At 44.0% G+C, this 16,558-nt stretch overlaps 1 protein-coding gene across 2 annotated transcripts in view; it reads left to right on the plus strand.

Annotated features, from left to right (window-relative positions):
• Positions 1 to 11,131, plus strand: part of LOC144672621 (transmembrane protein 198-like) — an 84,404-nt gene extending 73,273 nt beyond the window's left edge. For both annotated transcript variants that reach the window (XM_078534447.1, XM_078534448.1), the window contains 3 exons: positions 8,093 to 8,668; positions 9,608 to 9,756; positions 10,988 to 11,131. In XM_078534447.1, coding sequence (XP_078390573.1) covers positions 8,093 to 8,668; positions 9,608 to 9,756; positions 10,988 to 11,131 — 869 coding nt within the window. The remainder of the gene's footprint in view (positions 1 to 8,092; positions 8,669 to 9,607; positions 9,757 to 10,987) is intronic.
• Positions 11,132 to 16,558: the final 5,427 nt, after the last annotated feature.

A 16,558-nucleotide genomic window follows, 5' to 3' on the forward strand; every position in this document is an offset into this window, starting at 1 on the left:
AGTGTTAAACTCTGGGCACTGGCAGCAAAGTATAAAAGTGCTGAACACTGGCAGCAGAGTATAACAGCGTTAAATTCTGGGCACTAGCAGCAGAGTATAACAGCACTAAACTCTGGGCACTGCAGCCAATTATAACAGCACTAAACTCTGGACATTGGCAGCAGATGAGAAGGGCACTAAACACTGGCAGCAGATTATAAGAATGCTAAACTCTGGGCGTTGGCAGCAGATGAAAAGAGCACTGCACACTGGCAGCAGATGAGGATAGCAATAAACACTGGCAGCAGATTATCAAAGTACTGAACCCTGGGCACTGGTAACAGATGAGAAGAGCACTCAACACTGGCAACAGATTATAAGAGTGCTAAACTCTGGACACTGGCAGCAGATGAGGAGAGCACTAAACACTGGCAACAGATAATCAAAGTGCTAAACTCTGGGCATTGGCAGCAGATGAGAAGAGCACTGCACACTGGCAGCAGATGAGGATAGCAATAAACACTGGCAGCAGATTATCAAAGTACTGAACCCTGGGCACTGGCAACAGATGAGAAGAGCACTCAACACTGGCAACAGATTATAAGAGTGCTAAACTCTGGACACTGGCAGCAGATGAGGAGAGCACTAAACACTGGCAACAGATAATCAAAGTGCTAAACTCTGGGCATTGGCAGCAGATGAGAAGACCACTGAACACTGGCAGCAGATTATAAGAGTGCTAAACTCGACACTGGCAGCAGAAGAGAAGAGCACTAAACACTGGCAGCAGATTATATAAGTGCTAAACACTGGGCACTGGCAGCAGATGAGAAGAGCACTAAACACTGGCAGTAGATGAGAAGAGTGCTAAACACTGGCAGCAGACAATAAGAGTGCTAAACTTTGGACACTGGCAGATGAGAAAACCACTGAACACTGGCAGCAGATTATAAGAGTGCTAAACTCTGAGCACTAGCAGCAGATGAGAAGAGCACCAAACACTGGCAGCAGATTATAAGAGTGCTAAACTCTGGACACTGGCAGCAGATGATAACAACACTAAACACTGGCAACAGATTATAAGAGTGCTAAACTCTGGACACTGGCAGCAGATGAGAAGACCACTGAACACTGGCAGCAGATTATAAGGGTGCTAAACTCTGGACACTGGCAGCAGATTATAAGAGTGCTAAACTCTGGACATTGTCAGCAGATGAGAAGAGCACTAAACACTGGCAACAGATTATAAAAGCGCTAAACTCTGGGTATTGGCAGCAGATGAGAAGAGCACTAAACACTGGCGACAGATTATAAGAGTGCTAAACTCTGGACACTGGCATCAGATTATAAGAGTGCTAATATCTGGACACTGGCAGCAGATTATAAGGGTGCTAATATCTGGACACTGGCAGCAGATTATAAGAGTGCTAAACTCTGGACACTGGCAGCAGATTATAAGAGTGCTAATATCTGAACACTGGCAGCAGATGAGAAGAGCACTAAACACTGGCAGCAGATTATAAGAGTGCTAAACTCTGGACACTGGCAGCAGATGAGAAGAGCATTAAACACTGGCAGCAGATTATAAGAGTGCTAAACTCTGGACACTGGCAGCAGATGAGAAGAGCACTCAACACTGGCAGCAGATTTTATGAGTGCTTAACTCTGGACACTGGCAGCAGATGAGAAGAGCACTCAACACTGGCAGCAGATTTTAAGAGTGCTTAACTCTGGACACTGGCAGCAGATGAGAAGAGCACTCAACACTGGCAGCAGATTTTAAGAGTGCTTAACTCTGGGTCTTGGCAATAAAGTAATACAGAGCTAAACTCTGGGCACTGGCAGTTTATAAGAGTGCTACAAGAATCTATCTCTGACATAATAGTCTGCCTGATTTGGTTGTCAGTCTTTGGTGTTCAGCACACATATTAATTGGTCAAAAGGCAGTATATATATATTTTATAATCCATGCATCATTTTGTGATATGACCTTCATTCATCCAGTATCACAGGTGAGGAAATGCAGTTCTTTCTGCCTTAAATAAAAATAAGATTTAAAATGCTATAACCAGGAAGTTTGAAATGTGTTAATACAAATGGATATCGTGTTTTGGCCGCTATAAGTGAGTGCCTGTTTTAACATTAAAATGGTGTGGACTTTACTGAGGGAGTACTGCTTTGTTGCCCTTTTTCAGCCATCCCAGGGGAGTTTGCCTCGGTGTCCTGACCAATATTTAATCTCAACCAACATCTAAAACCAGATTATCTGGTCATTATTACATTGCTATTTGTGGGATCTTGCTGTGTGTAAATTGGTTGTCACGTTTCTGACATTATAGAAACTAGGAGCAGGAGTAGGCCATTCGGCCCTTCAAGCCTGCTCTGCCATTCATTATCATCCAACTCAATAGCCTGCTCTCGCTTTCTCCCCATACCCTTTGATCCCTTTCACCCCAAGAGCTATATCTAACTCCTTCTTGAAAGCATACAATGTTTTGGTCTCAACTACTTTCTGTGGTAACGAATTCCACAAGCTCACCACTCTCTGGGTGAAGAAATTTCTCCTCATCTCAGTCCTAAATGGTCTGCCCCATATCCTCAGACTGTGACCCCTGGTTCTGGACTCCCTCACCATTGGGAACTTCCTTCCTGCATCTACCATATATAGTAGTGACTTCAGTTCAAAAGTACTTCATTGGTTGTAAAGCACTTTGGGATGTCTTTAGGTTGTGAAAGGCACTACATAAATGCAAATTCTTTATTATTGGTGCCTTTACACTGCTATTGCTTTAATGGGGAAGGTGAACATCAGCATAGCCCATTCTCAGTGCTGCTGTCCCATTTGTTCTTTGCTTTTCTGGTGTCATTATCAATAAGCCCATAGGACATTGAGTGGGATTTTTCAGTGCATGTAAGGGGTGATTCTATGATCCAGTGCTTGCAGTGAGCACATGTTAAGAAACCATGTGCAGAATTTTAGGGCCCTGTCAGGGCAGTAAAATGCGGTGAGCCATTCAAAGGTCCATAAAATCCTGACGGCGTAAAATTCCACCTCATGGGTATTAACCACACAACTCCTTGAAAATCACTCCATCTGCATTTGTATGCCATCTTTAATGTAGTAAAACATCCCAAGGTGCTTCACAGGAGCATAATCAAAGTTTGACACCATAAAATGATATTAGTGCAGATGACCAAAAGCTTGCTGAGAGGTAGGGTTTCATGAGCATCTTAAAGAGGAGAGAGAAGTGAAGAGGGTCAGAGAGGAAATTCCAAGTTTGGGGGCCTTGACAGCTGAAGGCATGGCCACCAATGGTGGAGTGATTAAAATCAAGGATGTTCAAGAGGCTAGAATGATGTCAGTAAAGATCTCAATCTGAGCATTTTAATTTGTCAACCTTATGACATCTGATGCACCAAATCAGCTCCAATAGCAATAGTATGGTCGTTTACATTTTTTTATCATCGGGTGTACTCCCCTTGTGCCTCTAAATGAGGGCTAACCACCAATTTACACACCCTAAAGGGAGTTTTCTGATTCATTTTTGGGAATTTTTGATTTACGAGTTAATTATATGATAAATCATAGGTGGTGTTGAGACCCTCCATTTTGAAAACTAGAACTTTACAAAATGGCTGTTGCGAGTGAAACCTCTTACAAGAAGTTTGATGCTCTTATTGGCCTGGCTGAAACTGCAATGAATTAAATGTTCCAATTACTTAATGAAAATGAGAAGGCAGCAGGAAAGGAGCCTGTGTAAGCCAACTTAATTAGATCCTTCCCATCCAAATAGAGGCAATTCATATAATCTTCTGGGATTCCTAACTAAGCTCAAGGCTCCACAGTCCTGTTTGTTAAGTGTCTGATGCATACAGATCTGGATCCAGTCTGCTGGGACTAGTAACAGGTGCTATTGCTGCCAATTAATATGAATGCAATAAAAGGGAAGAAAAAGAATGTGGAACCTAAACATGGATAGTTTTGGGCAGCTTCAACATACACAGCTGTGAAGCAATCTGATGTGCTAGAATTATCTACAAGCAGAAATTGGACATGTCTTTTTTTTCCATTTCAGAGCAGATGCTGTGCACTTTATCCTGCTCTTGGTTCTTTTCATGACTTCTCCCTAACTGTGTCCCGCTCTTATTGTATTGAGTTGTTCCTGTATATTCCATGCTGCTGAGATGTTATAATGCCATGATTATTCTAGAAGTGCCAGTGATGTGAAAATACGTAAGCCAGTGCAGTGACTGCAGAATTTCATGGTGTACAGTCAAAGTGGGGAACTGTGTCAGTTTTTAATTGAGAAAACTAATTGAAAGGCCAGGGTTTATAGTGTGATATCACCATGGTTGCACAGTGCAGATGTGAAGCTGAAGTCAGAGTTAGGAGCCAAGCAGGAGTTTTTAAGGCTGGCGCCCAAGTTATTTGTTGAGGTCTTTCCCAAAAAGGACTCAATTGCGATGTAGTCAATATGGATGCCATTGCTCTCAGCCCCATACCATGAACTTGCTCCAAATATCCTGCCCCCACCACCAACTAATATGGAGGTGAGTGGCCATTTTACAGACAAGATAAAACAATTTACAAGTTACTAAAATATAGATTTTGTTTGTGTTGTGTGATCCTTTTATTGCCTCTTTATGTTCAGCCTGCTGCTATCTTGTGGTCCACCTGCTCAGTGGTACCTTCTGCCGATAGACTTTGGTGCTACAGGCAATTTACAGCAGATTATTTATAACAATGCACCTTATTCTTAAAGGAGAATGCTGTGATTATGAAATTAGAGATTGCTTCGGAAATATGCTTTCAATAAAATATTATTTGTTCTCTTAAACACACCTCGGTAGGTTATTTGCAGTTCAGGTGACGTGTTGAAAGAGTAGCCTCTATTTTTTTAGTCCTTGAATGCGTTGTTGTCTCCCAAATCTGTTCCCATCTTTCTCAGAAATCCATGTTTGAATCCCTTCAAATCAGGTTCCTGCCTCTGCCACAGTACCGAAACGGTCTCTTATCAAAGATACAAATGACATCCTATGTGACTGTGACAAAGGTAAACATTCCCTCCTCATCCTTCTCGACCTGTCTGCAACCTTTGACACGGTTTGACCACACCAGCCTCCTCCAACACCTCTCCACTGTCGTCCAGCTGGGTGGGACCTGCTCTCACCTGGTTCCATTCTTATCTATCTAATTGTAGCCAGAGTATCACTTGCAATGGCTTCTTTTCTTGTTCCTGTACTGTTATCTTTGGTCACCCCGCAAGGATCTATCCTTGGCCCCCTATTTCTCATCTACATGCTGCACCTTGATGATATCATCCGAAGACACGGCGTTAGCTTTCACATGTGTGCCGACAATACCCAGCTCTACCTCACCACCACCTCTCTCGATGACTCCACTCTCTAAATTATCAGACTGCTTATCCGACATGCAGTACTGGATGAGCAGAAATTTCCTCCAATTAAATATTGGGAAGACTTAAGCCGTTGTCTCGGCCCCCATTCCAAACTCTGTTCTCTAGGTACTGACTCCATCCCTCTACCTGGCAATGGTCTGAAATTAAGCCAGTCTGTTCGCAACCTTGGTGTTACATTTGATCCTGAGATGAGCTTCCGACCTCATATTCGTGTCATCACTGAGACCGCCTATTTCCACCATTGCAACATCGCTCGACTTCACCCCTGTCTCAGTTCGTCTACTGCTGAAACCCCCATCCATGCCTTTTCTACCTTTAGGCTTGACTATTCCAATGCACTCATGGCTGCTCTTCTACCTTCCGTAAACTTGAGGGCATCCAAAACTCTGTTGCATGACTTGCAGCATGACCTGCTCCCCTATCACCCCTGTGCTCGTTGACCTACATTGGCTCCCAGTCAAGCAACATCCTGATCTTAAAATTCACATCCTTGTTTTCAAATCCCTCCATGACCTCACCCCTCCCTATCTCTGTAATCTTCTCCAGCCCCACAACCCTCTTGAGATCTCTGTGCTCCTCTAATTCTAGTCTCTTGAACATCCCCGATTTTAATTGCTCCACCATCGGTGGCTGTGCCTTTAGTTCCCTGGGCCCCAAGTTCAGAAATTCTCTCCCTAAACCCCTCCGTCTCTCTACCTCACTTTCTTCCTTTAAGACACTTCTTAAAACCTACCTTGTTGATAAAGCTTTTGGTCATCTGACCTAATATCACTTTATGTAGTTTGGTGTCATATTTTGTTTTATAATGTTCCTGTGAAGTACCCTGGGATGTTTCATTACATTAAAGGTGCCATATAAATATAAGTTGTTTTTCTGTTTTTTATGTTTCTATGTAGCCTGTTCATGTTCAGTTTCCAAGGCTAAAATGAAAGAAAATACCAACCACAGGCAAAGTATTAAACACCCAACAGCTACCAGAAACAAGTTGGGGCTGAAATTAGTTAAAATGTATCTGAATGGCCTGAACAACTTTATAATAATGCTTATGTAGCTGTGCTTGTAGCATGGCTAGCTGTGTCCATATTATCTGGCTTCCATTTGTTATCCAGAACAACCATTCAAACTTAAGGAAAGTCTATAGGAGCCATGATAGGACTATTTGTGTAGCTTCAAATTGCTGACTATATGCGAACTCAGTCTGAAACTCGGACCAGAGGCTAAAACTGTTACTGAGAATCTGACTCGCCTTAGAGCACCTCCTGCTTCAAAGTTATTTCAGATCCTGCAGGATGTGGTTTCAATTTGGGATAAGTGAATCTGGGTGTTGGACAGGCAAGCTTCCACACTGTGCATGTTGTAGCTTTCACTGATTTGATCCACACTTTCATACTCACTGTCCCTTTTTAACCAGGCCCCAAAGTTGTCAATATGCTTTTCTTGAATTGACAACTTAAAAACTCAGAGCTGGTTTCATTCAGTAATCATATTGGCTTGAAGTTAATGATGTTTTTTTCTGCTTTGTGTGTCAATCATGGCTCAGTGAGTACACTCTCACCTCTCAGACAGGTCATGGGCTTGAGCCCCACTCCAGAGACTTGAGCACGTAAGATAGGCTGACACTTCAGTGCAGTACTGAGGGAGTGGTGCACTGTCGGAAGTGCTATCTTTTGGATGAGACATAAAACTGAGGCCCCCTGTCTGCACTATCAGGTGAATGTAAAAGATGCCATGGCACTATTTGAAGAAGAGCAGGAAAGTTCTCCTGCTTTCCTGACTAACATTTATCAGTCAACCAACACTGATGACTTGGTCGTTTATCTTCTTGCAGTTTGTGGGATCTTGCTGTGCACAAACTGGCTGCTGTGTTTTCCTCAATTACACCAGTGACTGCACTTCTGAAGTATTTCATTGGCTGTAAAGTGCTTTTGGCCGTCTTGAGGCCTTGAAAGGCACTATAGAAATGCAGGCTCTTTCTTTAAAAAACCTTCTCAATCCCCATCACTCTTTGACAAAGTTTTTGATCACCCCTCCTAATTCCCCTTCCCTGTCTGATTTCCATACACCGTTCTGTGAAGTACCTCAGGTTGCTCTTTGTGTTTAAGACCTCATGTAAGTGCAAGTTGTTGCAGATTATTTCTTAAATCTGGAAAGATTCCAAACTGTCGTAGGAACCTTGCCAAGTGTCTGACAGATCTCGGAATATTGACACATTCTGGAGTTTTACAAGGCCAGAGAAAAAAGGCTGCCCCAAACCAAAACACGACGGGTCAATCTGAAATAAAAACAAAAAATGCTGGAAATGCTCAGCAGGTCAGGCAGGATCTGTAGCGAGTGAAGCAGTGTTAACGGTTCAGGTTGATGAACTTTCATCAGAACCGCTGTTGGAAACAAACTGGTCTCTTAAAGATGGCAGTTATCAACTAGTTTCTGAATCCGTTGATAAACTTGCCTCAGCGTGGTGGTGAAATAATAATGAACCCAATCTCCACTGTTGTGTAATTCAAAGAACTGGTCTTAGCAGCAAGTGCGCTATTGCACAACCTTATGTAGGGATAGGAATTACTGTTGCCTGTTTGCTACTGTAAGGGAATTGTTAACTCAGTTAAGCATCATGTTGCATGACAGTTATTGTTTCTGTGCCTGAGTTCTAGTGTAAAAGTTATTAATCTAACTTTTTGAAACCTTTGTTGCAGGTTATCGCTGTTTCAAGGCTGTCATGTTCCTCTGTGGGCTGATGTTTGGCTCCATCATCATTTTCCTGCTGTGTTACAAGGAGCGAGTTCTGGACATTCAGTTGAGCGTGGAGGCCAGTGCTGGGATTGGTCTAGGCATCGGAATCCTGTGCGGACTGGTCACCATGCTTGTCCGTAGTGTTGGCCTCTTCATGATTGGCCTGGTGCTTGGCCTGCTGGTAGCAACTGTCACCCTCATTGTAATGGAGCAGTTCTACCACCCACACACCATCTGGGTTCCAGTGGGGCTTCTTATTGGTGTCGGGATGCTGTTTGCTGTCTTAACTTTACAGTGGCAAAAACTCTTCACCATTATCTCCACTGCAGTCTTTGGTGGTGCCATCATTACACTGACTGTGGATTATTTCATCGAGCTGTTTATGTTGGCACAGTATGTCTATGAGAGGCTTAAGATTGCTCCCTCGCTGCCTATTTGTTGGTACAGTTGGGTGATCCTTGGCATCTGGCCAGTGCTGAGCATGCTGGGAATTCTGGTCCAATGGAAACTCACAGCTGAAGGCTACTCACATACTGAAGGTAAGGCCAGCTCAGGCTCATGTTTGTGTGTTCATCCTGTGAACATTACCTCTGTGAAGGGGAGGGGGTGACGGTGGAGGGCAGGGGAGTTTTTTTTTACATTAATGACATTTGGAAAACTTTTATGAAAGGATTTTCTACTTCTCTGTCTGTTATCAAACAGACCATGAGGGTACTGTTGGAGGGATGCTGACAGCCCTCTGGTTCTTTGTCAACTTGTTATCTATAACTTGTCATCTCAGCCATCCAGCTGAGCCTGAACTTGCTGCCATCGGTGCCTGCATGCATGCACTTTAGAGCAGAGGTCACTGGACAGTGATCAGTGGCAGAAACATTGATGGTTATTCAACCTGTTCCTTTCCTCTAGTCTGGGGGTGGCCTGAGACCAATTCTAGTGTCCCCAGCACTCCCCCCACTTAACTCATGAAAGACCAGGGATCAAACCTGGCACATTGCTAGTTTGTGTGGCATGGAACACACTGGATGATGGTTTTAGCCACTGAGCCATTTGAATGATAAGATTCTCACATTGAACGATCAGTGCTTTGGAGTGGATCTATTGGAGGATTCAATGGACTCATTATATTTCCTGCTCAGTTGCAGCATTGGTGCTGATCTCCAGTAATCATCTGGGTGGAAAGACCCTTTGCGACCAGGTAGAGAGAGTTCACTGGTGCTGCCCTGGGTTCATTTGTTCTGCTGTTTGTTTGATGACCAGTTTCTCACTGAAGAACATTGCTAGGTCCAAATTTCTTGCAGCCATGACTGTTTGCTGCTGAGGAAGAAGAAAATGGGAATAATAGAAGTGTGTTTTGGCTCAATTGTTCTATTCTTGAGTAAAGATGGAGACATCCTGTAAAGGGTGGGTGAGGAAGAGGAGAAGGAATTAGAGGTATTAATACAAATTCTGTCACCACTAATGCTTTCTTCTTCCTGTAGTTATTATCAGTAAACGACAAAAACGAGTGCAGTTGATGAGAATACGACAGCAGGAAGCAAAGAAGCGACAGAGGACATCTCAGGCAGAGGGCACATACCGCAGGAAACCATACCCAGTCAAACGGTACACGGGAGACATCCTTTCACCGGTAAAGTATCAAAAGTCAAACTCTTTTCCCTGGAATATTGGAATGAGGAGAAGCAAGAGCATAGACCCGCTGATCTTAGCATCTCCATTCTTCTGCACAATGTTAAGCTACATGGTTACATAGAATTACATAGGATATATGGACACAGTAACAGGCCATTCCGCCCAACTGCTGCCGGTATTTATACTCCACGTGACCTTCCTCCCACCTCTCTTCATCTAACCTATCAACCTAACTCTTCTCCCTCATGTACATATCTAGCTTCCCCTCAAAGGCATCTCTGCGATTTGCCTCAGTTACTTCATATATAACCAATACCAACACAGGAATCGAGTAAGGTAATGAGTTCTGTGATTAAAGGGTTGTGTACATGGGAGCGAATTATAGGAATCAGACTGAGTGATGCAATAGAGCACTAGAATGCCTGCTACTCATCCAGCCCTCTTACCCAGTGTTTGTTCCCCTGCTCTCCTGAAAGTGTTGGCTCCTTGTGGGATGTGGTTCCATGGACACTGGCTGTCCTCGTGCCATTCTTCATGTGTGAGCCAAGGCATCAAGGCTGGGATTTTCCACTTTGGTTGAGTTCCAGTGCAGTGCCAGTGGAATAAGAGTTCTGCCCATTCTGATCCCAACTGATTTTCTGTTGGCATTCCCACTTCTATTGGGAAGCCTGATTTGAAGGGCAGGAGAGAGTAAATTGTGGGGGGAGGTTTGCAAAATGTTGGCTGCAGCTCTTGCTATCTGAGGGGAGTTGGAGAAAGGATTGGGGGAGGGGGAGCAGAATGGAGGATGTGGATGGGGGAAGAGGAGCAGCTTCTTAACCAATTTCCCACCTATGTCTCCTGGTGTTAGGCTGGAAAGCCACAGCAACTCCAGTGGAAAATCCTGACAAAGAAAGAAATCCTTCAGATTCTGGGAAGTGGTTACTGTCCCAATTTCCATATAAGAAAGAACCAGAGTCCACATGAGGAAAAAAAATGTTACACAGTGAGTTGTTAGGATCTGGAATGCACTGTCTGAAAGTTGATGAAAGCCGATTCGATCATAATTTTCAAAAGGGAATTGGATGAATACTTGGGGGGAAAGTTTACAAGGCTATGAGGAAAGTGCTGGCAAGTGGGATTAATTGGATAGCTCCATCAAAGAACCAGCACAGATGTGATGGGCTGAATGGGCTCCTTCTGTGCTATATCATTCTATAATAATTAATTTCTCTCTCTTTCCCCTCTAGAGCTACATTCAGAGTATCCGAGATCGGCAGACAGCAACATCCATGAGCAGTCTGAACACAAACATTCACACCATCGTGGATCTGGATTATGACTGTGGTTCCACTGTCCCACTCACAGCCACAACTCCCGTGGTCACGGCATGAGCTAGTCATAATTGCACAGCGTGTACTGGTCAAGGTTATTAGTGAACAACGAGTTTATTTAGATCCTAGCAGGTGACAAGTAGATAATATGTGGCGCTCTAGCCAGAAGTCTCCACACACCATGGTCTGTTTGTGTCTCTCTCTAGGAATCACAGTTCCTGCAACTATGAAGAAATCTCTCAAGTCTCCTAGTTTGTTACCTGCCTGAACAGTTTTTTCAGCAGTCTGACTGAAAGGGCCAGCTGGCCAGAAGAAATGACACCTCTGCTCAACAGGCATCGAACACAATGCAAACCACTCCACCTCATCTTTCACTAATGAAAAGGGGCTTGTCATGGGAAGCGGACCAACATGGCATATCACCCGTCAGGGAAATGTGTGCCTTGGTGACCCAGCAAATAAAACCATGTGCCCCATGCACACAAAGAATAATCAGGACAAGTGTACAGCTAATTTTTGAAATGATCTTGGATTCCGCCTGTTTCAGGCTGCATGTTTTTCAATTAGCTTGTCACCCACTCACAGCAAGACCTATAGCTGTTGTCTTTGGGCCATCAGTGTGGCTTTTTATGCAGCCAAGATTCATCTTTAACTATTTCTTTTGAAGGTGCCATTTAATATATAACCTATTCAACTGTTTGCTTTTGAAGCCAGAATGATTTAATGCCCATCTGTAGTAGTTTAAACATGTTTAAACATTCAGTGCAAGCACAATAGGCCTTTAAGCAGCAAATTGTCTTACTTTAATGCTGTTCAACTAAACCTGCCTCTTCAAGTATAATCCAGCTGAGTAAATGGCCAAATTTTAAATATAAAATGCAATTGCTCCCTTTATATTGTACTGTAGCTTTCTCTACCTATGTTCCTCCTATTGCCAATCAGGGATATAAGAGTGGTGGCAAACCTGTTGTTTGTGATTGAGTACTTGGTATTTCCCATTTCATCACCTTTTCAAATTCCAGGTCTGTATGAATCAGCAAACATGTGATTCAAACGCCACTCAAAGGGACAGGTCCTTTTCTTCATTCTTTGACCAGTGTAAATATCTCCAGCACCTCTTGACCATTCAGGTACTCTCCCAGTGGACCTCACACCCTGAACTACAGCTGCCATCAACTCTCAGTCAATGAAGAGCAAAGGACACTTACACTGTTTCTGCACCGAGATGAACTCTGGCCAGGAATCTGTTGGAGATGGACTGATGGTGTTTATATGTATGAAATTCAATGCACAAAATAAGTGCTAGGTCTAAGATGGATGAAGACAGAAAATCCCTATAGTGAAAAGATAATAGGTATTTGTATTATGGAAAATAAGCTCTCATTCCTATTTGACAGCACAACAGAGATGAGAAAATCAAATGGCCAATTTATGGTGAACTTTGAACTGTAGCAAATTTGCTCAGAGAATGAAAGGATAGTGTTTCAACTCCTACGTCTATGACGTGCAAATGGGATCTATGTGTATCATGGGTTAGGGAGAAGGGTTCAGTTTCCTGGTGCCCAGGTGGGTCCCACTGCTCAGATAGAAAAACATCAACCACCACACCCCTCCCCAAACCCCCCATTGCCAATCTTTTCTTTGATAAATTGATTGTCTACATAGTTTCCCATCTAACTTTTGTTGCCAAATTTGAACCATGGTCCTTCAGAACTTTCTTGCTATCTGCACACAGTCCTCTGATAGATAAGCAGCCATTACTTCCCAGTGACCTCAACTAGTATGACCACTCATTTGACAAAGTGATAGTAATAATAATTTGGCAAAATTAATTAAGCCTTTGATTTAGAGTTTGAAGGTTATAAATGGGGGGTGTGGCGGGTGGTGCATGGTTGGGAGGAGAGAATCTGTCAGTTATCTGACTATTAAAAGTATACTGTCAATTTTGGGATCTATTTAGAAGACTACACAGGACATGTTTATAATCTGCAAAGTGTTGGAAACACCTTGAAAATATCAGGGAAGTCTTCAGAGTATTGAATATAGGATTGTTTGAATCCTCCACTTGTAGAGGGAGTCATTGATTTTCAGTGTTTAATAATAAAAATCTCACGGGGCTGATTTCACTTATATATATATTAGACTCCACCCGCCTTTTTATAACATAGTGAAACAATTCATAAGTGGATCAGCTTCAGGTTACTTTGGAGGTGGCTGAGAGATGTCGGTTGTGCAGAGTAACTGAAGCTCTGTCCATGATCACATCAAAACTCCATCCATGTAGACTGCCTGTATCCTGTGGATGTTCTGTACACTACATCAGGCCTCCAACACATAGACTGCCTGTATCCCATCGATGTTCTGTACACTAAAGCAGAGCTCCATCAGTAAGACTGCCTGCATCCTGTGGATGTTCTGTACACTATCAGCAGGGCTCCATCATATAGACTGCCTGTATCCCATCGATGTACTGTACACTACAGCAGGGTTCCATCACATAGACTGCCTGTACCCTGTGGTGTTCTATACATTACAGCAGGGCTCCATCACATATACTGCCTGTATCCCATCGATGTTCTGTACACTACAGCAGAGCTCCATCAGTAAGACTGCCTGTATCCTGTCAAGGTTCTGTACACTACAGCAGGCTCCGTCAGTAAGACTGCCTGTATCCTGTCAAGGTTCTGTACACTACAGCAGGCTCCATCAGTAAGACTGCCTGTATCCTGTCAAGGTTCTGTACACTACAGCAGGCTCCATCAGTAAGACTGCCTGTAACCTGTGGATGTTCTGCACACTACAGCAGGGCTCCATCAGTAAGACTGCCTGTATCCTGTCAAGGTTCTGTACACTACAGCAGGCTCCATCAGTAAGACTACCTGTATCCTGTGGATGTTCTGTACACTACAGCAGGGTTCCATCACATAGACTGCCTGAATCCTGTGGATGTTATGTACACTACAGCAGGGCTTAATCAGTTAGACTACCTGTATCCTATGGATGTTCTGTACACTACAGCAGGGCTCCATCCCCATAGACTGCCTGTAACCTGTGGATGTTCTGCACACTACAGCAGGGCTCCATCCCCATAGACTACCTGTACCTTGTGGTGTTCTGTACACTACAGCAGAGCTTCATCACATAAACTGCCTGTATCCTGTGGATGTTATGTACACTACAGCAGGGCTCAATCAGTTAGACTACCTGTATCCTATGGATGTTCTGCACACTACAGCAGGGTGCCATCAGTAAGACTACCTGTATCCTGTAGATGTTCTGTACACTACAGCAGGGCTCCATCCCCATAGACTGCCTGTAACCTGTGGATGTTCTGCACACTTCAGCAGGTTCCACCATATAGACTATCTGTATCCTGTGGATGTTCTGTACACTACAGTAGGGCTCCATCCATGTAGACTACCTGTATCCTGTGAGTGTTCTGTACATTACAGCAGGGTTCCATCAGTTAGACTGCCTGTATCCTGTGGATGTTCTGTATACTACAGCAGGTTCCACCATATAGACTACCTGTATCCTGTGAGTGTTCTGTACACTACAGCAGGCTCCATCAGTTAGACTACCTGTATCCTGTGGATGTTCTGTACACTACAGCAGGGTTCCATCAGTTAGACTACCTGTATCCTGTGGATGTTCTGTACACGACAGCAGGGTTCCATCACATATACTACCTGTATCCTGTGGATGTTCTGTACACTACAGCAGGTTCCACCATATAGACTATCTGTATCCTGTGGATGTTCTGTACACTACAGCAGGGCTCCATCCATGTAGACTACCTGTATCCTGTGAGTGTTCTGTACACTACAGCAGGGCTCCATCCACGTAGACTGCCTGTATGCTGTGGATGTTCTGTACACTACAGCAGGGTTCCATCACATAGACTGCCTGTATCCTGTGGGTGTTCTGTACACTACAGCATGGCTCCATCAGTTAGACTACCTGAATCCTGTGGATGTTCCTTACGCTACAGCAGGGTTTCATCAGTTAGACTACCTGTATCCTGTGGATGTTCTGTACACTACAGCAGGGTTCCATCACATAGACTGCCTGAATCCTGTGGATGTTCTGTACACTACAGCAGGGTTTCATCAGTTAGACTACCTGTATCCTGTGGATGTTCTGTACACTACAGCAGGGTTCCATCACATAGACTGCCTGAATCCTGTGGATGTTCTGTACACTACAGCAGGGTTTCATCAGTTAGACTACCTGTATCCTGTGGATGTTCTGTACACTACAGCAGGGCTCCATCACATAGACTGCCAGTATCCTGTGGGTGTTCTGTACACTACAGCAGAGCTCCATCAGTTAGACTACCTGAATCCTGTGGATGTTCTGTACACTACAGCAGGGTTTCATCAGTAAGACTACCTGTATCCTGTGGATGTTCTGTACACTACAGCAGGGCTCCATCCGTGTAGACTACCTGTATCCTGTGGATGTTCTGTACACTACAGCAGGCTCCATCAGTTAGACTACCTGTATCCTGTGGATGTTCTGTACGCTACAGCAGGGTTCCATCATATAGACTGCCTGTAGCCTGTCGACGCCCTGTACACTGCAGCAGGGCTCCATCCACGTAGACTGCCTGTATCCTGTGGATGTTCTGTGCATGACACCAGGGCTCCATCCACGTAGACTGTCTGTATCCTGTGGATGTCCTGTACACTACAGCAGGGCTCCATCACATAGACTGCCTATATCCTGTGGATGTTCTGTACATGACAGCAGGGTTCCATCTCCATGGACCGCCTGTACCCTGTGGATGTTCTGTACACTATAGCATGGTTCCACCAAATAGACTACCTGTACACTGTGGGTGTTCTGTACACTACAGTGGGGCTCCATCACATAGACTACCTGTATCTTGTGGATGTTCTATACACATACAGCTCTCTCCATCAGTTAGACTGCCTGTACCCTGTGGACGTTCTGTACACTACAGCTGGGCTCCATCAGTTAGACTGCCAGTATCCTGTGGATGTTCTGTCCACTGTAGCAGGGCTTCATCACATAGACTGCCTGTATCCTGTGGATGTTCTGTACAGCAGGGCTCCATCACCTAGTCTGTATGCACAAGAACATGAATTAGGATGTTCTTTTTAAAATTCAGCTCTTAATTGCAGTGAAGATGAATGAAATGAAAAGATAGAAAAAGTGTCTTTATACATTTTAGCTTGAAAGAAAAGAGTTACGTGAAGGGGTCTGAGGAGTGAGCAGGAAAGTGGAGTCAGTCTAGAAGAGAAAACACCAGTGCCTACCTCACGGTGCTTCAGTGCTGCAGCATTCAATGATTCCTTAGACTTGTCTGGGTAAAGTTATTGAAAGAGCAGCATAAAACACAAGGCCGGTCTCTGTAATGATGGACAGTACTGTGCAGTGAAGTATTTGCACTGGGGAAGCATTGCAGCATCACCGTAGCTTGTTGGTGACAACTAAATGTAGGAACTTAATACAGAGCAGACT

Source organism: Cetorhinus maximus, chromosome X (genome assembly GCF_964194155.1).
Source record: "Cetorhinus maximus chromosome X, sCetMax3.hap1.1, whole genome shotgun sequence".
Taxonomy (NCBI): domain Eukaryota; kingdom Metazoa; phylum Chordata; class Chondrichthyes; order Lamniformes; family Cetorhinidae; genus Cetorhinus; species Cetorhinus maximus.